The 27,012-nt window shown below is 45.8% G+C and overlaps 1 protein-coding gene across 9 annotated transcripts in view; it reads right to left on the bottom strand.

Moving 5' to 3' along the window:
• Positions 1–26,114, bottom strand: part of rad51b (RAD51 paralog B) — a 582,669-nt gene extending 556,555 nt beyond the window's left edge. For 3 of the 9 annotated variants that reach the window (XM_060828790.1, XM_060828783.1, XM_060828792.1), the window contains exons 1-4: positions 23,540–23,670; positions 19,374–19,467; positions 12,898–13,011; positions 2,778–2,894 (exon numbers count right to left, since the gene is read on the bottom strand). In XM_060828790.1, the coding sequence (XP_060684773.1) occupies positions 2,778–2,894; positions 12,898–13,011; positions 19,374–19,457 (315 nt within the window). In that variant the 5' untranslated portion in view covers positions 19,458–19,467; positions 23,540–23,670. Of the gene's footprint in view, positions 1–2,777; positions 2,895–12,897; positions 13,012–19,373; positions 19,468–19,966; positions 20,070–20,094; positions 20,162–23,492; positions 23,671–26,056 lie in introns of those variants that run through there. The other 6 variants (XM_060828787.1, XM_060828788.1, XM_060828786.1 and 3 more) reach the window with 6 other exon arrangements.
• Positions 26,115–27,012: the final 898 nt, after the last annotated feature.

The raw sequence follows: 27,012 nt of genomic DNA, 5'->3' as shown, positions 1-27,012 counted from the left end.
ATCCAGGAGTCCAGCCATCTTGTATCACGTTAAAGCTTCTCAAGTTAACGAGAATCCAGAGAAAATATATTCTTGTCAGGGTGAAAGGGAAGGCTGGTAGGTATAGGGAATGCTGGATGACTCAAGAAATTGAGAGTTTGGTTAAGAAAAAGAAGGAAGCATATGTCAGGTATAGACAGGATAGATCGAGTGAATCCTTAGAAGAGTCTAAAGTAGGAGTATACTTAAGAGGGAAATCAGGAGGGCAAAACGGGGACATGAGATAGCTTTGGCAAATAGAATTAAGGAGAATCCAAAGGGTTTTTACAAATATATTAAGGACAAAAGGGTAACTAGGGAGAGAATAGGGCCCCGCAAAGATCAGCAAGGCGGGCTTTGTGTGGAGCTACAGAAAATGGGGGAAGATACTAAATGAGTATTTTGCATCAATATTTACTGTGGAAAAGGATATGGAAGATATACGCTGTAGGGAATTAGATGGTGACATCTTGCAAAATGTCCAGATTACAGAGGAAGAAGTGCTGGATATCTTGAAATGGTTAAAGGTGGATAAATTCCCAGGACCTGATCAGGTGTACCCGAGAACTCTGTGGGAAACTAGAGAAGTGATTGCTGGGCCTCTTGCGGAGATATTTGTATCATCAATAGTCACAGGTGAGATGCCGGAAGACTGGAGGTTGGCAAACATGGTACCACTGTTTAAGAAAGGTGGTAAGCACAAGCCAGAGAACTATAGACCAGTGAGCCTAAACGCGGTGGTGGGCAAGTTGTTGGATGGAATCCTAAGGGACAGGATGTACATGTATTTGAAAGGCAAGGACTGATTAGGGATAGTCAACACGGCTTTGTGCGTGGGAAATCATGTCTCACAAACTTGATTGAGTTTTTTGAAGAAGTGACAAAGAGGATTGATGAGGGCAGAGCGGTAGATGTGATCTATATGGACTTCAGTAAGGCGTTCGAGAAGGCTCCCCATGGAAGACTGATTAGCAAGGTCGGGTCTTATGGAATAAAGGGAGAACTAGCCATTTGGATACAGAACTGGCTCAAAGGTAGAAGACAGAGGGTGGTGGTGGAGGGTTGTTTTTCAGATTGGAGGCCTGTGAACAGTGGAGTGCCACAAGGATCGGTGCTGGGTCCTCTTCTTTTTGTCATTTACATAAATGATTTGGGTGCGAGCATAAAAGTGGTACAGTTAGTAAGTTTGCAGATGACAACAAAATTGGAGGTGTAGTGGTCAGCAAAAAGGGTTACATCAGATTACAACAGGATCTGGACCAGATGGGGCAGTGGGCTGAGAAGTGGCAGATGGAGTTTAATTCAGATAAATGCGAGGTGCTGCATTTTGGGAAAGCAAATGTTAGCAGGACTTATACACTTAATGGTAAAGTCCTAGGGAGTATTGCTGAACAGAGAAATCTTTCAGTGCAGGTTCATAGCTCCTTGAAAGTGGAGTCGCAGGTAGATAGGATAGTGAAGGCGACGTTTGGTATGCTTTTCTTTAATGGTCAGAGTATTGAGTACAGGAGTTGGGAGGTCATGTTGTGGCTCTACAGGCCATTGTTAGGCCACTGTTGGAATATAGCTTGCAATTCTGGTCTCCTTCCTATCGGAAAGATGTTGTGAAATTTGAAATGGTTCAGAAAAGATTTACGAGGATGTTGCCAGAGTTGGAGGATTTGAGCTATAGGGAAAGGTTGAACAGGCTGGAGCTGTTTTCCCTCAAGTGTCGGGGGCTGAGAAGTGACCTTATAGAGGTTTACAAAATTATGAGGGGCATGGATCGGGTAAATAGGAAAAGTCTTTTCCCTGAGGTCGGGGAGTCCAGAACTAGAGGGCATAAGGTTTAGGGTGAGAGGGGAAAGATATAAAAGAGACCTAAGAGGCAACTTTTTCCCACAGAGGGTGGTACGTGTACGGAATGATATGCCAGAGAAAGTGGTACTATTGCAACATTTAATAGGCATTTGGATGGGTGTATGAATAGGAAGGGTTTGGAGGGATATGGGCCGGGTGCTGGCAGGTGGGACTAGATTGGGTTGGGATATCTGGTCGGCATAAATGGGTTGAACTGAAGGGTCTATTTCCATGCTGTACATCTCTAACTCTAAGTTGTCTCGAATACACAGTCACTTCCCCGTAGCTACGAAGCAGCTGCAGAGATTGACAAATTAATAGAAGAGAAACCAATATAAAATACATCACAATTCCTCTACCCAGCCGCAAATTTCCTTGAAGTTCGTGCATCAGTAGTTCCCACCTCAGATCTACTGGCATATGTGACTCACTTCTGTCGCACTCCAATTCCAATTTTAACTTCATAAATATGGGAAATTTATTTCAATACAGGGACTGAGACTTGCCCCAGTCTTTCAAACTCAGCAATTCCTGGTTAAAAAATAACAAGGATTAGTGTCCCCATTGCTGATTGGATCAACATAGCTGTTCACGTCAGCAAAATGGGTGAAAAATGGCAAATTACAAAAAAAAACTCAAACAACTTGACGACAGATCATTTATTTTGAATTACAGTTCCTGAACAAACTTCCAGCATTGGACCATGAATGAATATGGAAGGTTTACCAGAGCAATTACTGTCTGAGAGAGATTCAGTCAATACTGGGTGGGATATGCAAGCATGCAGGGTTGAAATCAAAGCCCAACCCAATTCAGTTTTGACCTGATTACATATTGTGCTGTAAAATATGTTAGCGTTCAGATGAGCACTTCAATAATGGACAAGATTGGTGTGAAATGAGAGATTTCTTGAACAATACCTCAGTCAGGGTTCCACAGGCTAGTCCACCGTGAAGGACCTCGTCAAGTTTGGTCAGAGAGGTGGGGAAGAAAGCAATGGATGGTTTTGAACATCTTTCCGCTTTCATTTCAAGTGCCTGACAAGAACACAAACAAATATTTACAAAGTGCACCTCATCAGTAAGTTTACCTGTCAACGAGTTATACAATCAGAATTCGAGAACCCTAACTGTCCTCCTGTTAGCCACTAACCAAAGCGTGAGCAGACTGTGAGTCACATGATTCTGGGGATGCTGGTACACCTGACCAAAGGACCCCAGTTCAATTCTGCCCTCTTACACTTACCAGATTTTTATCCACCCCAGTGTAGATGGCCAAGTCTTCTGCTACATAAGTACTAGGTTTTACTGGCTGGGAGAGGGCTCTGATGAGCCTAGAGAGCACGGATTCGGCTTCGCAGTAAAGAATAGCCTGATGAACGCCAGGCAGCAATGGCGCAGAGTGACTCATGACTCTTCGCCTCAATACCACTGCAAGCCCAGTCACCCTTGTCAGCATGTATGCCCCGATACTGTCCTCCACACCAGACACACAGTGGGTTCTACAACAAACGCGCACCTCTCATTGGCAGCATCGCTAGGAAGGAGCAACTTGTTCTGCTGGGCAACTTCAACGCCAGAGTGGGAGCAGACCACGACTCGTGACCCTCCTGCCTTGGGCATTTTGGTGTGGGCAAAATGAATGAGAACAGACAGCGACTGCTTGAGCTGTGCACACACCATGATTTGTGCATCACCAACCCCTAATTCCAGACAAAGCCTCAGCACAAGGTTTCCTGGAGACACCCGCACTCAAAGCATTGGCACCAACCCGATCTGATCCTATTTAGGTGCGCAGCTATCAGACATGTTCTCCACGCACACTCTCACCATAGTGACACAGATCACCCCTTATTGTGTTGCAAGATTAGGCTGCAACCCAAGAGATTCTATCGTACTAAGCAACACAGAAACCCTTGCAGCACTGTCAGCAAGATTTCCCAGCCAGACCTTAATGCAACAAATCACAAAGGCTTTCGAGAGAGAACTCAGCACCTTGCAACACGAACACTCCGCCACACAGAAGTGGGAAACCTTGCAGGATACCATGCACCACACATCCCTGACTATCTTTGGGAAGAAGACCTGCAAGACATACAACTGGTTTGAAGCTAAAGCAACAAGATGACCCGTCATTGAAGCCAAGCATGTCGCCCGAGCTGAGTACAAGCGGTCAGCTAGCGGGAAGAACCTGCAGATTCTCAGGGCTGTCAGCAGACTGCCAGGCATTGCGCTAACGAGTACTGGACACAGTTAATTGAGGTAATTCAGATGGCTGCTATAACGGGGAACATTTGGGGAATATACAAAAGTATCAAGGAGGCACTAGGACCAGCTCAGAGCAAGACAGCCCCCCCTCAAATCCTCTACTGGGGATGTAATCACAGAGAAAGGCCAACAGATGGAGAGGTGAGAGATGCCATTGACAGCCTGGCCTCAGGTAAGGCCCCGGTAGCAACAGGATTCCTCCTGATCTGATCAAGTGCTGCAAGACTAGCTTACTACTCCCATTGCATGAAGTCCTCTGCCAGTGCTGACAAGGAGAAGCTATACCGCAGGCCATGACAGATGACAAGATCATTGCCCTCTATAAGAACAAGGGCAAGCGAAACGACTGCAACAACTACAGAGGCATCTCTCTCCTCGACATTGTCGGCACCTAGACTCGCCTGCAGAAACTGGCAGAACATGTATACCCAGAGTCACAGTGCGGCTTCCAAGCTAAAGGTCAACAGTAGACATGATCTTCTCTCTTTACAAACTGCGGGAGAAGTGCAGAGAACAGAAAATGCCCCTGTATGGCGCTGTAAGGCAGCAGTGCTAACCACTGTGCCACCATGCCGCCCACGGTGATCTGTCTTCTTGAACTGTTCAGGTCCACTTGATGTAGGAAGACCTGCAAAACCATTAGTGAGGGAGTTCCAGGATTTTGACCCAGTGACAGTGAAGGAACAGATTCAAAGTTTGAGAATGGTGAGTCATGGTGGTGTTCTCATGTATCTGCTGACCTTACCCTTACAGATGGTAGTAGTTGTGGGTTCGCAAGGTGCTGCCTACGTAGCCTTGGTGAATTTCTGACGTGCATCGTGCAGACAGTACTACTATTGATTTTGAGCATTGTTGGAGGAGTGACTGAACTTTGTAGTTATGTTCCGAATCAAGTGGGTTGCTTTGTCCTGGATAATGTCAAGCTTCTTGAATGTTGTTGAAGCTGCACCCATTCAGACAAGCAGAGAATACTCTATCACTTTCTTTTTTTTTAAAAGATACTTTTATTAGAAATTTAATATTTTGACAGATTTACAAAAATAAACAGAACTTTCAAGCACAAACATTAATATAAAAATAGATCTTAAATATATAATCATCAAAATTCAAAGGAATGATACTAAAGAAGAAAGAAAAACAATGAAACTCAGTTAACTACTAATCTAATCCACAATTATCCAGAGTGTATAGTTGAGTCACTTACATCCTTCAAACAAGAGAAAATGTTCTCTAATACACTCATAACAGTATAATAAAAAGGAAACTATTTCCAAACAATAAGAACAAAAAAAAATAAAACATGTTTGAATGGAGATCCTCCCCCTTGTTCTCAGGGGGCCTTACTTCCTTTCTAAAGGTCCACCATATCCTCTCCCAAACAGTGTCCCACCCTTGACCCGGGCGCTCCTTAATAGGATTTAGATATAATACCGAGCTAGAGTTAACAGTGAGTGCCCCACCCCCACCCCTCCCCACCCATACCTGAGTATATCTGATAGCATCAATGCCACGTACAAACACACATAACTATAAAATTACAACTCCAACAGATTACAGTTAAGTATAATAACATAAAATAGCAAGGGAAGACAACCCTGCTCCCAGAAGCAAAAGTAAAGTAGAGTAAAGTATCCACTTCTCCCCACGGAGTGTGGAAGAGGCAAGCCAACATAAATTGTCTCTTACGATTTATTTAAACGAGTCTAAAAGTTCCTTAGCCTCTTCTGGTGATCTAAAATTATACTCGGATCCTTCGTGGGTAAAGCATAACGTCGCTGGGTAGCGTAAGGTGTATTGAATATTTAAGTTCCTTAGACATTTCTTCACCTCATCAAACGCCTTCCTCCTTCGTGCCAAAGCCGGGGAGAAGTCCTGAAATAACATAATCTTGGATCCTTCATGAATCATAGCTTTAGGATCCTTTCCAAGATTTCTGGAGGCATCCAGGAGTATCTGCCTCTCCCTATAACTCTGCAGCCGGAACAGGACCGGGCGTGGGCGCTGGTTTGGGCCAGATCCGCGTACTACGACCCGGTAGGCCCACTCCACCCTTACCCGGTCAGTTTCAGCCCCCAGGTTTAAAAGCTGGGGCAACCATCGCTCCAGAAATACTGCTAACTGTCCTTTCCCTTCTTGCTCAGGGAGGCCCAGAAGACGGATATTCTTTCTCCGATTTCTATTATCCAGGTCATCCATGTAGATTTCAAAGGCCCGGACTCTCTGCTCCAGAGCTCGCACCTGTTCTGCAGCTGTTTGTGCTGCAGCCTCGGAGGTCGTGGCCTTTAGCTCCGCCCCCTCCACTCGGCCCTGTAATTCCTCGAGAGCCTGGCTGTGCTTTTGTAACTTATCTTCGAATGAGTTCCATCTCTGTCTGGATTCTGCGATGAAATTGACGAGTGTCGTTTCCAGCCTGGCAATCATCTCTTCAAGGCCTGTTTTTACATCAGCTGCAGCCGGAGGAGGAGAGGAGGGTGGGGGAGGGGTCTTTGTTTTCTGAGAGCTGCGGGATCCCTTTGGTTTACTCATTATCCACTTAATATTAAACTGCTTAAATATAATAGTAAGCAGCTAATTAAGGTTAGAAAATTTTTTTGGGTGGTTTGGTAAGTGTGGTGGGGGTGAGTAACTCACTTTACCCAGGTTTTGGGAAGAGCACTGTAAACTCAGACTTGCTGAGTCGCCGCCATCTTGGATCTCCTCTATCACTTTCTTGATGAGACATGTAGATGGTGGACAGGCTTTGGGGAATCAGAAAGTGAATTGAGTGTTGCAGGATTTTTATCCTCTGATGTGCTTTTATGCCAAAAGTCTAGCCAAATGGCAAGTCCAAAAGGTGGTGTTGGAAAAGCACAACAGGTCAGGCAGCATCTGAGCAGCAGGAAAATCAACATTTCGGGGAAAAGATCTCCTCAGAAGGGCTTTTGCCCAAAACGTCGATTTTCCTGGTCCTCAGTTGCTGTTTGATCTGCTGTGCTTTTCCAGCAGCACACTTTTGACTCTAATCTCCAGTATCTGCAATCCTCGCTTTTGCCTAAATGGCGAGTCCAGTTCAGTTTCTGGTTAATGGTAAGCCTCAGAGATGGTGATGGCACTGAACGTCAAGGACTAATGTTAGATTGCCTCTTACTGGAAATGGCCTCTGCCTGGAATTTGTGTTTCACAAATGTCATTTGCTACTTCATCCCAAGATATTGGCCAGATCTTGCTCCACTTGAGCATGGACTGCTTCTGAGGAATTGCAAATTATGCTGACCTTTGTGTAATCATCACCGAACATCCCTGGTTCTGAACTTATGTTGGAGCGAAGGGCATTTAAGAAACAGCAAAAAAATGATTGGACCTAGGACACCACCACAAGGAACTTCAAGTCTCATCTGCTCCAGTAGCACGTGATAACATCTCTCATAGGTTAGACAATAAGATACAGTAGCAGAATTTGAGCCATTCAAACCAATAAGTCTGCCCTGCCATTCAATCATGGCTGATAAGTTTCCCAACCCCATTTTCCCACTTTCTCCCCATAACCCTTGATCCTCAAGAACCTACCTATCTATCCAACTATCTCAGTCCTAAATATACTCAATGACCTGGCTTGCACAGCCTTCTGTGGCAATGAATTCAATAGATTCACCACTCTCTGGCTGAAGAAATTTTTCCTTATCTCCATTCTAAAAAGTTTTCCCTTCACTGTAAGGCTGTGCCCTTGGGTTTTAATCTTCTTACCAATGGAAACATCTTCCCAACATTTACTCTGTCCAGGCCATTCAGTATTCTGTATGTTTAAATTAGATCCCCCTAATCCTTCTAAACTCCACCGAGTATAGTCACAGAGTCCTCAAACATTCTTTGTATGTTAAACTTTTCATTCCTGGGACCATTCTTTGAACACACTCCAGGGCCAGTACATGCTTGCTGAGATATGGGGCCCAAAGCTGTGCACAATACTCCAGACGTGGTCTGACCAGAGTCAGAGAGCCTCAGCAATACACCCCTGCTTTGACATTCAAGTCCTCTCAAAATAATTGCCATGATTGCATTTGCCTTCCTAACTACGGACTCAACCTGCAAGTTTACCTTGAGAGAATCCTGGACTAGAACTCCCAAGTCTCTTTGCACTTCCCATTTAGAATTTTCTCCCCATTTAGAAATTAGTCCATGCCTCTATTCTTCCTCACACTTTCCCACATTATACTCCATCTGCCACTCCATCTTCTGTCCTAACTTGTCCAAATCCATCTGCAGCCACCCCACCTCCTCAATGCGACCTGCCCTTCTATCTATCTTTGTACCATCTGAAAACTTAGCCAGAATGCCCTCAGTTCTTTCATCTAGATCATTAATGTATAAATTGAAATGTTGTCGTCCCAATGCTCAGACTTGCCGAACACCACTTGTCACCGGCTGCTATCCTGAGAAAGACCCTTTTATCCCCACTTTCTGTTTTCTGCCAGACAGCCATAGCTAGGAAATTGTTTCCATTAGGCGAGGAGACTAGGACCCGTGGACACAGCCTTAGAATTAGAGGGGGTCAATTCAGAACAGAAATGCGGAGACATTTCTTCAGCCAGAGGGTGGTGGGCCTGTGGAATTCATTGCCACAGGGTGCAGTGGAGGCCGGGACGCTAAATGTCTTCAAGGCCGAGATTGATAGATTCTTGGTTGTCTCGAGGAATTAAGGGCTACGGGGAGAACGCTGATAAGTGGAGTTGAAATGCCCATCAGCCATAATTGAATGGCGGAGTGGGCCAAAAGGCCTTACTTCCACTCCTATGTCTTATGGTCTTATCTACCATGAGGACATCCTGCAGAGATGTCTTGGAAACGACATGACTGACTTTCAGCAATCATGATCCTTTACATTAGGTACAACTTCAACCAGCACAGAGTCTTTAATTATTCCCACTGATTTCAGTTTTGCTAGGGTTCCTTCATGGCATACTTGGCCTTAATGTCAAGGGCAGTCACTCTCACCTGATCTCTAGAATGTAGCTCTTTTGTCTATGTCTGAACCAATGATGTACTGAGGTTAGGAGCTGAGTGGCCGTGGGGATCCCAAGCCAGGCATCAGTGAGCAGTTTATTACTAAGCAAGTGCTGCCCTATAGCAAGCTGGCATCACTGTACTGATTATCAAGACTGTTGAGATGGAAATTAGCCTGACTAAATTTGCCTTCTGTTTATCATGCTTGGACAATTTTCCAATTTGTCAAATAGATGCTAGTGTTGCAGCTGTACTGGAACAGCTTGGCTAAGGGCACAGGTAGTTCTGTATATAAGTCTTCAGTACCACTGTTGCAGTGTTGTCAGAACCCATAGGCTTTGCACCATCCAGTGCCTCCAGCCATTTCTTGACATCACGTGAATCGAATTGGCTGAAAACTGGCATCTGTGATGCTTGGGTCCTCTAGACGGATCAACCACTCAGCACTTCTGGCTGAAGCTTGGTCCAACAGCTTAAGTCTTACGATTACACTGATCCGCCAGGCTCAACCATTATTGGGGACGACGGTATTTGTGGAGCCTCCCTCTCCAGTGAGGTCTTTCTTAAAATTGTCCATCACCATTCACGACCAGATTTGGAAGGACTGCAGAGGTCTGATCTATTGATAGTAGAATCACATAGCTCTGTCTAACAGTTGCTGCTTCTGGAGTTTGGCACACAAGAGCTCTGTTTGTAGCTTCACTAGATTGAGACCTCATTTTTATGTATACCTCATGTTGCCTTTGGCACACCATCCTGCACTCTTCATTGAACTATGACTGATCCATTTGCTTGGTGGTAATATGGAGTGGAGATATGCTGAGCAATGAGGTTGTAGATTGCGTTGGAGTACAATTCTGCTGCTGCTGATGGTCCACAGCATCTCATGGATGTCTAGTCTTGAGTTGCTAAATCTGTTCAAACATTTTATTTTATTTTGCATGATTCTACTGCCATGCAATATGATGGAGGGTAATCTCAATGTAATGACAGATTTTGTCTCCAAAACATTTGTGTAGTGGTCACATGTACTGAGCAGGTGCGCCTGAGGCAGGCATATTACAGTCAATGAGACTGGGTATGTTTTTCCTTCATGACCACCTGCAGTTCTAGTCTAGCAGCCATGTCCTTTAGGAAAAGTGAAAAACTGTCAGTGTCAAGTGCTCAGCCATGCAGCTTCCATCAGAGTTCAGGAATAGGAATCCTGCCTCGCCTGTGTGTGTTAACCCAGCGGCACTTAAAACCACTTGTCATGTGACTAACTCTGAGGAGAAAGCGAGGTCTGCAGATGCTGGAGATCAGAGCTGAAAATGTGTGGCTGGAAAAGCGCAGCAGGTCAGGCAGCATCCAAGGAACAGGAGATTCGACGTTTCGGGCATAAGCCCTTCTTCAGCCCTCCTGAAGAAGGGCTTATGCCCGAAACGTCGAATCTCCTGTTCCTTGGATGCTGCCTGACCTGCTGCGCTTTTCCAGCAACACATTTTCAGCATGTGACTAACTCTGGACAGGATTGGTTCATTTAGATGGCCAGATATCAAACCCAAGCTTTCTGAACTTTAATACAAAAGGAGTATATAGATAATCTTTCAAATTAATCCTAAACCCAATCTCAATTTCAACTCTATTCATAATTTAGCTCAGTTCGGTGCCAGGAACAAAACTGTAACATGCAGCACAACTGAAGCAGAGACTTCCTCTCGCTAATAGGGAAAAATCCTTCAGAGTGTGTTACAACTAAGATGCAGTTAGCAAAAGTGTTCTCTCGTCTCTGTGCAAGTCACATAATCGAAAACCACCCTGAATTATCCACATTTCAATAAGATCCATTTGGCTGAGATCATTTTCTCCTTGATGCTTTATCACTTCAGGATTAATATCAGACTATTAGATATCTGGGATAGCTCTCATGCAACTGGACAAAGTTTGTAACATTACCCAACTTCAGCAGTCTCATTTCATTTGCTGATGAAACCTGTCTTCATGTCTTTACTTCTAGACTTGACTATCCCTACACATGTTTGGCTGTTCTCCCACACTATATTGTCCATAAACTTGATGATATTCAAAGTTAGACTGCCAGTGTCATGACTCTCAGCAAGTCCCATTCACTTATAAACCGTGTTCAATGAAGGGCACTGTCTTGATTTTCAAACTTTAAGTTTCTTGTCAAACTTTTCCCTGGCCTTATCCCACCCCGTCTCTGTAATCTCAGGGTGCACAGACATCGGAGAAGTTCACGCTCTTCTAAATTCCGTGTTTCTGCAACTTTAATTGCTGCTCTACTGTGACTCAGCCCAAGCTCTGGGATATCCTCACTGACCTCTCCACCTTGCTATCCTCACTTCAGAAAATCATTGACACCTGCCTGCCTGACCAAGCTTTGGGTTTTCTGACTGAATGCTATCATGTGTGGTTCAGTGTCATATTTTGTGCTATAATGGTACTGCGAAGCACTTTGAGACATATCATGATATTAAAGACATTAATAAATACATGCTGATGTTGGTGGCAATAGTGCTACCAGCAACATTTATTAACCAGCAACCTGCTTACCCATGCTCCTTCTACCAAGACCATCCACCTCCAGGCCTCAATACTTCAAGACATAAAAGCCAAATTCCAAAGGTAAGGTCATAGCAACATACCATATTTTTGTATTAAATGTTAACTCTCAAGATACTGGCAACAATGGCAAGGCTAATATTTATTTGCAGAATTTTAACACAGCAATGAAGAACGAGGGAATGGCAACATATGTGCATGAGATGAGAACCCTAAGACAATCGTCAGCAGCACTCACAGGAGTAGACAAGAGGAGGACACCAAGACAGACAGACAGTCAACATAACTGAAAGGAGCAAATGAGAAATGAAGCTCATGGCAGGCAGAAAGAGAGTCAGATTCCCTGCAACTGATTAAAATTGGTTCTGGCCCTACTACAGAAAAAGGAGCTAGATGTTTGATGAGTGTCTGATAAAGGGTTAAAGTCTTTTAGATGCTTAAATTTTAACACAGGAAACAAATTGGTGTTAAAATTCATAAAATATATAAAAGGCAACATACATAAGACACCAATATAATTAAAACTCATTAATGATGGCAGTGCAGGTGATGTATCAAGGATGCAGTATATAGAAGAACTCCTGAATACCTTTGTTAAGCAGGGTAAACACCTGTGCAGTAAACTTCTGATGGTTGAGCAGCTTTGGCTCAGAGTTTTTGCACTGAAGGCTGAACTACGTAGAACAACTACAGTTCTGTTGCATACTGAATGAGTCATAATAGGCACAAAGGCTCAAGGATATGGCATTGATTGAATGAAAACTGGGTTCTTGCATATGAATTCTATTCAGAAAAACCGGTGCAAAAGCCAGAATCACAAGTGACTTTAAGCCCTGAATTCCCTTCTGGGAAGGGATGATGAAAGGAAGACTTTAAAAAGACAGAATTTTGTTTTTAAAAAGCAACAGTGATATTGGAAGAATGGGAGAAGAATGGGAAATTCAGGTTTCAGAGAATCTACTTATAAATCCTACAGTAGATTGAATGGCCTCCCTCTGTGCCCTACAGTTCTATATAAATGGAAAACTATGGATGTATTCCTCCATCCGTGCCTTTGGGGATCAAACAAAGAACATTTGTTTCACCCAAACACACACATCTCCAAAAACTATGGAAAAATCCAGTCAGCACAGAAAGACAAAAGAGAGAGGAAAACCCTAACCAAGGAACAAATTACAAAATTAGAAGCTGATATCAAAAACCTTATGATTTAACAACAATCTTCACTTACGGTGACCATTTTAGGAGCACAAGCCTTACTGACAGTTCTTGCTAATGCAGAAACCTTCTGGATACTCTGACCCGTGAATCTCATCAGCTCCAGTGGAGAAAGGGATAGAAAGTCCTGTTAAAAAAACCAAATACGCATTCTCAGGTCTAAGAGATGACAAAGTCTTTATCAAAACCTCATTTCTAAAGTAAACCACCTGAACACCAAACAAAAGTATGTTGGAAGTCTATGGAAGATGGTCAAAGAGAAATGCCCAAAATTTAGACTCTTCAGAGGAAGGGTCACTTGGCCTGAAACATTAACTTTGATTTCTCTCCACAGATCTGCTGAGCTTTTCCAGCGATTTCTGTTTTTGTTTCTGATTTACAGCATCTGCAGTTCTTTCGGTTTTTATATAGTGCTGATTGGTTTGGAATGAAGAAAGATTTACATTTATATTGCCTTTTCACAATCTCAGAACATCCCAATCCCTCTGCAGCTACCAAAGTGTATTGAAGTATAGTCAAAACAGGCATTTCCACTAAATGTGCAACCACACAGCAACAAAAAGCCCTAAGCAGGCTTTATTGAGTTAGTCTTTTTAAATTACTGCATGTGCAGATAAATGATTTGAGGATAAAAAGGGAATCATACTTAAAAACGTTGGCACACATGCAAAAGAAAATTACAGTGAGTAGTGGCACTATTGTAATGTAACAAACAGGGCAGAAAACATATTCACAGTGAGGTTCCACAAACAGAAATGTTATTATGGCCAAATAAGTTCCTTTTAAGTGAGGGTGGCTAAGGAATAAATCTTAGCCAAATTACATACTAGGGAAAATCTCTGTAGCTCTATTTCAAATAAAACTACAGGTTGTTTTATGTCTAAACAGAGAGTCAGTTTCAGCAATTGCACCCATAGGGTGGGGATGGCAGCTCAGATTATACACTCAAGTCACTGCAGTGAGACTTGCTGCCACAACCTTCTGCCTAGAGCCAATGAGCAAGAACTGAAATTCTGAGTGTAGCTATGCTGGAAAAAGCCTCAGTCACAGATGCTGACACTGAAAAAGCATCAATAGTCTGTCATTCAAATGTAGAGGAGAGAAAATGGAATATAGGCCTGAACAACATGACAGATGCAGGATGGAGTCAGGTGAAGAAGAATCTGTAAGTTCGGATGACTGTGAAATTGACATACTGCAGTTTAGGTAACAGATTCTCAAGGGTTGTACTGATGGGGAAGCATACCGGACTTCCAACAGAATTGGCATCAGAGCGGTTTAGGTCTGGATTCTGCAGGCCTCCAGAACTGGTCCATGTAAAGTGTGTGCAAAGATGGTAAGACTGGACTACTATGTTGTGTAACAATCAACTCTGTTTGCATGCACCAACCCAGGTGGAGAAAGTGAACAGTGCAACACTGACGCAGACAATTCAATTTTGGTTTTGTTCCACAGGAACACCAAATTTGGGAGCAGGAGTAGGCCAAGTCCCGCTTCAAGCCTGCTCCAGCATTCAATAAGATCACAGCTGATCTAGTTGTGCTCTCAGGTCCACTTGCCTGAGTGCAGCCCGCAACCCTCGGTTCCTTTTTCGATAGGCTTTTCACAGACACTCAGCCTTGAATAACTACAAAGACTCGTCCTCCATTACCTTCTCAGGAAGAGAACTTCCATCATAATGATTCTCAGATAAAACATTCCCTGCCCATCTCTGTCTTAAAAGGAAAACCTCTTATTCTTAAATTGTGTCCCCTAGATCCACTCTCCCCCATGAGGGAATTTTTTTCCAGTATCCACCCTATCCATTTCTCTCCAGTGAGTGTAGGAATAGGAGGATAGAGCAGTTGAACGCGTGGTTGAGGAGATGATCCAGGGGCCAGGGATTCAGTGGGATATCTTCTGTGGCAGAAGTGATCTGTACAGGAGGGAGAGTTTAAGCCTTAAGTGGAGGGGGTGAATTACTGGTGCTACTCAGCTTTAAGATAGTATAGAGGGGCAATCCCAAATAATACTGAGAAAAGATTGAAAATGGTTCAGAAGTTAAAGGGAGCAAGTTAAATAGTCAATGCAGGCAAGAGCACAGCAGAGAATAAGTTAAAACGGAAGAATTAAATTGCAAGAGGCCAGTCAGGTAAAGCAGATGAACTCAGGGCATATATGAGAACATAGGACTGGGATATCACAGCTAATGCAGAAACATTACCAAGGGAGGGACAGGACTGGCAGCTCGATGTTCCAGGGTATAGATGCTACAAGAAGGATAGAAAGGGAGGGAAAGCAGGAGGGAGAGTGGCATTTTTGATGAGGGAAATCATGAGTGCTGTGCCTAGAGAAGATATTCATGGGAAATGGTCCAATGAAGCATGGGTGGGAGTGAGAAATAAGAAGGGGTTGATCACCTTGATGGGGTTATACTATAAACCCCCCAATAGTCAGTGGAAAACTGAGGAGTAAAATATGTAGGGAGATCTCATATCCGTAGAATAATGTAGTTGTACTGGTAGAGGATTTTAACTTTCCAAACATAGATTGGAACTGCCCTGGTGTTAAGGACTTGGATGGGAAGGAACTTGTTAAAAGTGTTCAAGAAAATCTTCATATCGAAATGCAATGTACTCCTAGAGCAAAACTTGACCTCCTCTTAGAAAATAAGGCAGGGCAAGAGACTGAGCTATTACTGGGGGAGCACTTTGACATCGGTGTTCATAATTCTATTAATTTTAAAACAGCTGGAAAATAGGATATACCTTGCATAAAACAAAGTTCCAAACTGAAATAAGGTTGATTTTGATGGTCAGGAACTTTCAAACATTGATTGAGAGTAGGCTGTTTGCAGAAAAAGGGACAACTGGAAAATGGTAGGCTTTCAAAAATGTGATCATGGGAGTTCAGAGGCAGCACATTCCTGTTAGAGTGAAGGGCAAGACTGTTAGATGTGGGGAACACTGGAAGACTCAAGATATTGAGGCTCTAGTCAAAAAAAAGGAGGCAGCTGTCAGGTATAGGTAGTTAGGATTAATTAAATCCCTGAAGGAGTATATGGAAAGTAGGAACATACTTAAGAGGGAAATAATTAGGGTAAAAAGAGGATATGAAATACTCTTAGCAGGTAAGGTTAAAAAGAATCCAAAGAGATTCTGCAAGTATATTAAGGACAAAAAAGCAACTAGGGAAAGAAAAGGCCCTCTTCGAGGTCAACGATGTGTCATGTGTGGAACCACAGGAGATGGGTGAGATACTAAACCAATATTTTGCATTGGTATTTACAGTGGAGAAAGACACGGAAGCTAGTGAACTTGAGGAAATATAGTGATGTCTTAAAAACAGACCACATTACAGAAGAGGAGGTGCTGGAGATCTTAAAACATGTGACAATAGGTAAGTCCCCAAGAGTATCCCAGGACATTGTGGAAGCAAAGGAACAAATTGCAGGCCCAGTAGCAGAAATATCTGTATCATCCACGGCCATGGGTGAAGTGCCGGAAGACTGGAGGGTAGCTAACGTTGTGCTTTTATTTAGGAAAGGCTACAAGGAAAGGCCGGGAACAACCGACCAGTGACTGTGATTTGAGTAATGGGTACATTATTGGAGGGGATTCTGAGAGACATGATTTGAATACATTTGGCGAGGCAAAGGACTGATTAGAGATAGTCAACATGACTTTGTACGTGGGAGATAGTGTCTCACAAATTTGATTGAGCTTTTTGAAGATGTGACCAAGAAGATAGATAAGAACAGAGCAGTAGATGTAGTCTGTGGGGTCTTTAGCAACCTTTCGAAAAGGTTCCCATGGTAGACTTGTTAGTAAAGTTAGATCACATGGGATCCAAGGAGATCTAGCCAATTGGACACAAAATTGGCTTAAAAGGTAGGAGACAGAGGGTGACGATAAAGAGTTGCTGTCTAGACTGGAGGCCAGTGATATTCCACAGGGATCAGTGCTGGGTCCAATGTTTTCACTATTTATACACATGATTTGATTAAGAACATAGGAAGCATGGTTAGTAAGTTTGTGGATGACACCAGAATTGGTGGTATAGCGAACTTTGAAGAATGTTATCCAACAGTGCAACAGGATCTTGATCAGCTGTGCCAACAGGCCAAGGAACAGCAGATGGAGTTTAATTTAGATAAATGCAAGGTGTTGCATTTTGGTAAGACAAGCCAGGGTAGGTCTTACACAGTTAATGGTCAGGCCCTGGGGAGTGTTGTCAAACAGAGAGACTAGAGATTAGGAAAATAGTTCCTTGAAAGTGATGTTATAGGTGGTCAGAGTGGTAAAAAAAAACATTTGACATGCTTGCCTTCATTGGTCAAAGCATTGAGTATAGGAGGCGAGGCATCATGTTAACATGTTAACAGACAATAGGTGCAGGAGTAGGCCATTCTGCCCTTCAAGCCTGCACCACCATTCAATACGATCATGGCTGATCATCCTTAATCAGTATCCAGTTCCTGCCTTATCTCCATAACCCTCGATTCCACTATCCTTGAGAGCTCTATCCAACTCTTTCTTAAATGAATCCAGAGACTGGGTCTCCACTGCCCTCTGGGGCAGAGCATTCCACACAGCCACCACTCTCTAGGTGAAGAAGTTTCTCCTCATCTCTGTCCTAAATGGTCTACCCTGTATTTTTAAGCTGTGTCCTCTGGTTCGGCACTCACCCATCAGCGGAAACATGTTTCCTGCCTCCACAGTGTCCAATCCTTTAATAATCTTATATGTCTCAATAAGATCCCCTCTCAGTCTTCTAAACTCAAGGGTATACAAGCCTAGTCACTCCAGCCTTTCAGCATAAGGTAGTCCTGCCATTCTAGGAATTGACCTCTTGAACCTACGCTGCACTCCCTCAATAGCCAGAATGTCTTTCCTCAAATTTGGAGATCAGAACTGCACACAATACTCGAGGTATGGTCTCACCAGGGCCCTGTACAGCTGCAGAAGAACCTCTTTGCTTCTATACTCAATCCCTCTTGTTATGAAGCAAGCATGCTATTAGCCTTCTTCACTACCTGCTGTACCTGCATGTTTACCTTCATTGACTGGTGTACAAGAACACACAGATCTCTTTGTACTGCCCCTTTACCTAAATTGATTCCATTTAGGTAATAATCTGCCTTCCTGTTCTTGCCACCAAAGTGGATAACCATACATTTATCCACATTAAACTGCATCTGACCACTCACCTAACCTATCCAGGTCACCCTGTAATCTCCTAACATCCTCCTCACATTTCACCGTCTCCCAGCTTTGTATCATCAGCAAATATGCTAATGTTATTACTAATACCATCTTCTATATCATTAATATATATTGTAAAAAGCTGCGGTCCCAGCACTGATCCCTGCTGTACCCCACCAGTCACTGCCTGCCATTCCAAAATGGAGCCGTTTATCACTACTCTTTGTTTCCTGTCAGCCAACCAACTTTCAATCCAAGTTAGTACTTTGCGGGCTATGCTGGGACATTAGTGAGGATACTTCTGGAGTACTGCATACAGTTCTGGTCGCCCCGCTTTAGGAAAGATATTATTAAATTGAAAAGGGTGCAGTAAAGATATATGAGCATGCTACCAGCACGGGAGGGTTTGAGTTATAAGGAGAGGCTGGATAGGCTGGAACAGATTTATAAAATTGAGGAAAAAAGATAAGATGAACAGCAAAGGTCTTTTCCCTAGGGTAGGCGAAGTTTTAAGGTGAGAGGGGAAAGATTTAAAAGGGACCTGAGGGATAAGAGGGAGATGCATATATGGCATAAACTGCCAGCAGTAGTAGTAAACGAAGGTACAGTTACAACATTTAAAATACATTTGGACAGGAAAATGAATAGGAAAGGTTTAGAGGGATATGGGCCAAATGCAGGCAAATGGAACTAGTTTAGTTTGGAAGCTGGATGGAAGGGTCTGTTATGACTCTCAAGAATTTATATGTTTCAATGAGATCAACTCTTATTCTTCGAGACACCAACAGATAAAGACCTAATCTGTTCAACCGTCTTCATAAACCCTTTAATCCAGGATTGAGACAAGCAAACCTTCTCTGAAACGCTTCTAAACCTAACACATCTCTTTACAACTCAGGTTCCAGTGTTCATTCAAATGTCTGGTCAGGCGCAACTGGCCTCAGCAATTGGATGCAGACGAAATATATAGTCTGCCAGGTTTGCCGTTACTGAGCTCCATTGGAAAAAAGGTGTCTGTTGAAAACAGGAACTAACTTCATAACATTATCCTCACACAACAAAAACGCCACATAACTGAAAGGATTCCCATCTGGAGGAGGCCCTCTTGGGTAGTGTATCAGAGGATAGTTTTGTTGGTTTGCCTTGAACAGAATGAGATGGGAACTGGGAAAAGAAACCATTCATCAGAATGTTCTTCATTACTCTGTGGGGCCATCAGTTAAGTTGCTGAAACATATAACAGTTTGCTATAATTATATCCAAGCTGATCGTAGCATCACCTTGGAATGGCCAGCCACTGCCTTACCTGACAGTTTATAATCTGGTATTTGCTAAGCCTTTCACACAAATCTGAAGACAGGCCTGTCCTCTTCAGCTTTTTGCTTGCCATGATTTGCAATCTAGTTTAGGGAAACGAAACAATATTGAAATAGATTCAAAGTGATTGTACTATTACATCAATGAACAATACAAATTGCATTGATTGCACGCACACACACATTTCCCATAGCTTTCATAAGTCAGCCAGTCATGCCAACTGCCTTTGGACGCTTACAACCATGTTAAAAGCATTATATGAATACAAGTCATTAAATGTTACATTTGATTATTTGTGCCCTCCCATGGACTGGAACAGTCACTGAACACAATATGCAACTGAGATTTGCTTCCTCATCACACAGGTAAGGTGCAGAATTTATGGGCCAAATCTTGCAATTTCTCAGAGTTTGTGAAAACACGACATACTTTAGGTTCAATTCTAATTTATTCCAGGTAAAATTATGACAACGAATAAATCAGATGAGAGGACTGATAGGTTCAACATGAATAATGTTCACAAAATTGTCGTGGTGCAGCAAGAGGTCATATACAATTTATATGCCATTCCACCGAGCTTACATATCAGTTATAAAATGCAAGAACCGTGAAGGGGAAAGCAGCAGAGATGGGAGATAAGTGACTCCTACATCTCCCACTAACCCAGTGGTTGACACTAGACCCTGTCCCTCTCCCTCTACTGGACTCACTGACTGTTCACTGTGTTTCCCGCTGCCCCACTTCTCCAGATCCAGCGACAGACTCTGCCATCCCTATGTCCCTCTCCCCCAGATGCAGCAATCGACAGGGCCCCACCCCCGTCTCCCCCAGACCCAGTGTCTAACTCTGTATTCGCCCCACCCCCCGTCTCCCCCAGACCCAGTGTCTAACTCTGTATTCGCCCCACCCCCCGTCTCCCCCAGACCCAGTGTCTAACTCTGTATTCGCCCCACCCCCCGTCTCCCCCAGACCCAGTGTCTAACTCTGTATTCGCCCCACCCCCCGTCTCCCCCAGACCCAGTGTCTAACTCTGTATTCACCCCACCCCCCCTCTCCCCCAGACCCAGTGTCTAACTCTGTATTCACCCCACACCCCCCATCTCCCCCAGACCCAGTGTCTAACTCTGTATTCGCCCCATCCCCCCTTCTCCCCCAGACCCAGTGTCTAACTCTGTATTCGCTCCTTCCCCCATCTCCCCCAGACCCAGTGTCTAACTCTGTATTCACCCCCACCCCCCCTTCTCCCCCAGACCCAGTGTCTAACTCTGTATTCGCTCCTTCCCCCATCTCCCCCAGACCCAGTGTCTAACTCTGTATTCACCCCCACCCCCCCTTCTCCCCCAGACCCAGTGTCTAACTCTGTATTCGCCCCACCCCCCCTTCTCCCCCAGACCCAGTGTCTAACTCTGTATTCGCCCCATCCCCCATCTCCCCCAGACCCAGTGTCTAACTCTGTATTAACCCCCACCCCCCCTTCTCCCCCAGACCCAGTGTCTAACTCTGTATTCGCCCCACCCCCCCTTCTCCCCCAGACCCAGGGTCTAACTCTGTATTCGCTCCTTCCCCCATCTCCCCCAGACCCAGTGTCTAACTCTGTATTCGCCCCATCCCCCTTCTCCCCCAGACCCAGTGTCTAACTCTGTATTCGCCCCACCCCCCCTCTCCCCCAGACCCAGTGTCTAACTCTGTATTCACCCCACACCCCCCATCTCCCCCAGACCCCGTGTCTAACTCTGTATTCGCCCCATCCCCCCTTCTCCCCCCGACCCAGTGTCTAACTCTGTATTCGCTCCTTCCCCCATCTCCCCCAGACCCAGTGTCTAACTCTGTATTCACCCCCACCCCCCCTTCTCCCCCAGACCCAGTGTCTAACTCTGTATTCGCTCCTTCCCCCATCTCCCCCAGACCCAGTGTCTAACTCTGTATTCGCCCCATCCCCCTTCTCCCCCAGACCCAGTGTCTAACTCTGTATTCGCCCCTTCCCCCATCTCCCCCAGACCCAGTGTCTAACTCTGTATTCGCCCCTTCCCCCATCTCCCCCAGACCCAGGGTCTAACTCTGTATTCGCCCCTTCCCCCATCTCCCCCAGACCCAGTGTCTAACTCTGTATTCACCCCACACCCCGTCTCCTCCAGACCCAGTGTCTAACTCTGTATTCGCCCCACCCCCCGTCTCCCCCAGACCCAGTGTCTAACTCTGTATTCGCCCCACCCCCCGTCTCCTCCAGACCCAGTGTCTAACTCTGTATTCGCCCCACCCCCCGTCTCCCCCAGACCCAGTGTCTAACTCTGTATTCACCCCACACCCCCCATCTCCCCCAGACCCCGTGTCTAACTCTGTATTCGCCCCATCCCCCCTTCTCCCCCAGACCCAGTGTCTAACTCTGTATTCGCCCCTTCCCCCATCTCCCCCAGACCCAGTGTCTAACTCTGTATTCACCCCCCCCCCCCCTTCTCCCCCAGACCCAGTGTCTAACTCTGTATTCGCTCCTTCCCCCATCTCCCCCAGACCCAGTGTCTAACTCTGTATTCGCCCCATCCCCCTTCTCCCCCAGACCCAGTGTCTAACTCTGTATTCGCCCCTTCCCCCATCTCCCCCAGACCCAGTGTCTAACTCTGTATTCGCCCCTTCCCCCATCTCCCCCAGACCCAGGGTCTAACTCTGTATTCGCCCCTTCCCCCATCTCCCCCAGACCCAGTGTCTAACTCTGTATTCACCCCACACCCCGTCTCCTCCAGACCCAGTGTCTAACTCTGTATTCGCCCCACCCCCCGTCTCCCCCAGACCCAGTGTCTAACTCTGTATTCGCCCCACCCCCCGTCTCCTCCAGACCCAGTGTCTAACTCTGTATTCGCCCCACCCCCCGTCTCCCCCAGACCCAGTGTCTAACTCTGTATTCGCCCCACCCCCCGTCTCCCCCAGACCCAGTGTCTAACTCTGTATTCGCCCCACCCCCCGTCTCCCCCAGACCCAGTGTCTAACTCTGTATTCGCCCCACCCCCCGTCTCCCCCAGACCCAGTGTCTAACTCTGTATTCGCCCCTTCCCCCGTCTCCCCCAGACCCAGTGTCTAACTCTGTATTCACCCCACCCCCCGTCTCCCCCAGACCCAGTGTCTAACTCTGTATTCGCCCCACCCCCCGTCTCCCCCAGACCCAGTGTCTAACTCTGTATTCGCCCCACCCCCCGTCTCCCCCAGACCCAGTGTCTAACTCTGTATTCGCCCCACCCCCCGTCTCCCCCAGACCCAGTGTCTAACTCTGTATTCGCCCCTTCCCCCGTCTCCCCCAGACCCAGTGTCTAACTCTGTATTCGCCCCTTCCCCCATCTCCCCCAGACCCAGGGTCTAACTCTGTATTCGCCCCTTCCCCCATCTCCCCCAGACCCAGTGTCTAACTCTGTATTCACCCCACACCCCGTCTCCTCCAGACCCAGTGTCTAACTCTGTATTCGCCCCCCCCCCCGTCTCCCCCAGACCCAGTGTCTAACTCTGTATTCGCCCCACCCCCCGTCTCCTCCAGACCCAGTGTCTAACTCTGTATTCGCCCCACCCCCCGTCTCCCCCAGACCCAGTGTCTAACTCTGTATTCGCCCCACCCCCCGTCTCCCCCAGACCCAGTGTCTAACTCTGTATTCGCCCCACCCCCCGTCTCCCCCAGACCCAGTGTCTAACTCTGTATTCGCCCCACCCCCCGTCTCCCCCAGACCCAGTGTCTAACTCTGTATTCGCCCCACCCCCCGTCTCCCCCAGACCCAGTGTCTAACTCTGTATTCGCCCCACCCCCCGTCTCCCCCAGACCCAGTGTCTAACTCTGTATTCGCCCCACCCCCCGTCTCCCCCAGACCCAGTGTCTAACTCTGTATTCGCCCCACCCCCCATCTCCCCCAGACCCAGGGTCTAACTCTGTATTCGCCCCAGACCCAGGGTCTAACTCTGTATTCGCCCCTTCCCCCATCTCCCCCAGACCCAGTGTCTAACTCTGTATTCGCCCCTTCCCCCGTCTCCCCCAGACCCAGTGTCTAACTCTGTATTCACCCCACCCCCCCATCTCCCCCAGACCCAGGGTCTAACTCTGTATTCATATCTCTGTCCCAGACCCAGGGTCTACCTCTGGCTCCTGGCTCCCCTCTCCCTGACACCCAGTCACTCACTCACTGGGGAATCCACCTCCTCGTTCACCTGTGGGATGGTCCCGTGCTCACATTGGCCCCGCCCCTCGCCGCGTGTCGGCCAATCCCCGTGAGGGATCTCAGGGGGACGCGCGCGAGCGGGACGAAGCCCGGAAACCGCTCTGCCATTGTTACGTGTGCCGAGGGTGTCGGCCAATCCGCGGACGGAGCACTGCAGCCAATCACAGGAGTTGTTGGGAGGGGGTTGTGGTGGGAGGAGGCGACAATCTCTGTATTGCTCAGAGTAGCTATCCTTTATTTATTGCATTTCCCCTCGTAGGGATAGAGTCTTCAATCGTCTTTTAATTCTTCTTAAAGGCTCTCTCCTGAATATTCGGCAGTGATATAAATGTCAGTTCCAGTTTCCAGCAGAGCCCAAGTGTCCCCATACACCCTCCCCCCCAACCAAATGGGAGCCCCAGGTTTGACAGAACACATGCGAATGACAAACTATTGTGAATGCTAAACATCTACAGTGAACACAAAGTGCTGGGAAAGCTCAGCAAGTCTGGCAGCATCTGTGGGAAGGAGACAGTGATCAATCAGATACAACTCCAGAAGGAGTTCACAGCTGCTTCATGCCATTGCCTTCGGAAAGAGGAGTGGGACAGTGCTCTTTGTGGAGCTGTGAGAAGTGCTCCCTGGGTTCATGCCCCACCCGCTCCACAGCTGTGCAGTAGCTTCTCTCAATTTAAAAAAAGTTGCTGGAAAAGCTCAGCAGCATATGGCAGCATCTTTGGAAAGAGAAATCAGAGCTAACATCTCGGATCTGGTCTCCCTTCCTCAGAACTGATGGTAGCCAGGGAAATGTTGGTTTATGTGCAGAGGATAGAGTGTGGGGAGGGGTTAAGGAGTAAATAATAGGGGTGGAGCCCAAAGAGAGAGAAGAACAGTTGGACAGACAAAGGAGTGGAAAGGAGAGTGAATAGCTGTGAATGGAGACTGCTAGTGGATTACAATGGGTAGTGTCTAATGGCAGACGATTTGATAACGAGGCCTGGTGTGTGGGGTTGGGGGCTCAGACATGGACGGGTTCAAGACCTAAAACTGTTGAACTTGATATTGAGTCCAGAGGTCTGCAGGGTCCCCAAGTGGAAAATAAGATATTGTTATTCCAGCTTAAGCTGAGCTTCACTGGAGCACTGCAGCAAGCCTGAGACAGAAACTTGGTCAGCATCTCTGAATAGGCTGATTAGAAAATATGTCAACAGTGGGGTCAAATCATTGAGTATATCTACAGAGCTACATAGGCTGTTGATTTGTAAGGGAATCAAGGGTCATGAGGAAAAGGTAGGAGATTGGGATTGGTAAACATATCAGCCATAATCAAATGGTGGAGCAGTCTCAATGGGCTAAATGGCTTAATTCAGCTCCTATATCTTATGGTCATATCTGTTTAAAATCTTTCAGCAGAACCCCCTTTCAAGTCCTGTCCATGTCAGTACCAATGTGGATGATGACAACTGGATCTCTCTACTTCCATACAAGTTCTCTCCAGCTCCAAGGAGATGTCCTTAAGTCTGTCACCAGGCAGGCAACACAACCTTCAGGATTCTCACTGATGCGTAGAGAATAATGTCTATCTCCCTGATTATACTTTTTTAAATTATTCATTTTGTGAGATGTGGTAGTCACTGGCTAGCCAGCATTTATTGCCTGTCCTTAGTTGCCCTTGAGAAGGTCATAGCTGTCTTCTTGAAGCACTGCAGTCTGCCTACTGTGGGTTGACCTACAATGCCATTATGGAGGGTATTTGAGGATTTTGACCCAGTGACAGTGAAAGGACAGTGAGATTTTTCCAAGTCAGGAAGATGAGTTGCTTGGAAGGGAACTTGCGGGTGGTGGTGTTCCTAGGTATCTGTTGCCCTTGTCCTTCTAGATAGAAGTGGTTGTGAGTTTCGAGAGTGATGTCTGAGCATTTTTGGTGAATTTCTGCATTGCATCAAGTAGATAGTAGCAGCAGTCTGTACTGAGTGTCGGTAGTAGAGGGAGAAGATGCTTGTTGATGCAGTGCCAATCAAGTGGGCTGCTTTGTCCTGGATGGTGTCAAGCTTCTTGAGTGTTGCTTGGGCTGCACTCATCCAGACAAGTGGAGAGTATTCCATCGCACTCCTGACTTGTGCCTTGTAGATGGTGGAAAGGCTTTGGGGAGTCAGGAGGTGAGTTACTCGCTGCAGTATTCCAAGCCTCTGACCTACTCTTGTAGCCACTGCATTTATGTGATGAGTCCAGTTGAGTTTCTGGTCAATGGTGTAACTCCCAGGATTTTGATAATAGGGGATTCACACTATTGAATGTCAAGGGGCGGTGGTTAAATTGTCTCTTATTGTATATGGTCAGAGCCTGGCATTTATATAGCACAAATGTTATTTGTCACTTGTCTGCCCAAGCTTTGATATTTTCCAGATCTTGTTGCATTTAGACACAGACTGCTTCAGTGTCTGAGGATTCATGGATGGTGCTGAACATTGTGCAATCATCGGCATACATCCCCTCTTCTGACCTTATAATGGAGGGAAGATCATTGATGAAGCAACTGAAGATGTTTGGGCCTTGGACACTACCCTGAGGAATTCCTGCAGAGATGTCCTGGAGCTGAGATGACTGACCTCCAACAACCATAACCATCTCCTATGTGTCAGGTATGACTCTAACCACTGGAGAGTCTGCCCCCAATATCCATAGATTCCAGTTTTGATAGGTCTCCTTGATGCAGTACTTGGTCAAATGCAGCCTTGATGTCAGGGCTGTTACTCTCACTTCACCTCTGGAATGCCTTTTGTCCAAGGCTTTTTGAGCCTAATGAGATCAGGAGCTGATTGTCCCTGGGGGATCCCAAACTGAGCGTTGCTAAGCAGATGTTGCTTGATAGCACTGTTGATAACACCATCCATCTCTTTACTGATGATGAACAGTAGACTGATGGGGCGTTAATTGGGCCATGTTGAATTCATCCTGCTTTTTATATACAGGACATACTCGGGCAGTTTTCCACATTGTAACTGTACTGGAACACCTTGGCTAGGGGAGTGGCAAGTTCTGGAGAACGAGTCTTCATTACTATTGCCAGAATGTTGTCAAGATTAGAGTAGTGCTGGAAAAGCACAGCAAGTCAGGCAGCATCTGAGGAGCAGGAAAATCAACATTTCGGGCCGGAACCCTTCTATTGTCAGGGTCCGTAACCTTTGCAGTATCCAGTGCCTCCAACCATTTCTTGATATTACGTGGAGTGAATCAAATTGGCTGAAGACTGGTTTCTGTAATGCTGGGGATTACTGAAGAAGGCAGAGATGGAGCATCCACTTGACACTTCTGGCTGAAAATTACTGCAAAAGCTTCTGCCTTAACATTTGCACTGATGTGCTGGGCTCTTCCATCATCGAGGATGGGGATGTTTGTGGAGCCTCCTCCTCCAGTGAGGTTTTTTTCATATTTCAATTAGTAGAAGTTTTTATTCTG

Source organism: Hemiscyllium ocellatum, chromosome 8, assembly GCF_020745735.1.
Source record: "Hemiscyllium ocellatum isolate sHemOce1 chromosome 8, sHemOce1.pat.X.cur, whole genome shotgun sequence".
In the NCBI taxonomy this organism is placed as follows: domain Eukaryota; kingdom Metazoa; phylum Chordata; class Chondrichthyes; order Orectolobiformes; family Hemiscylliidae; genus Hemiscyllium; species Hemiscyllium ocellatum.
The sequence above is the reverse complement of the archived record's forward strand: the minus strand, read 5'-3'. Positions and strand labels throughout refer to the sequence as shown.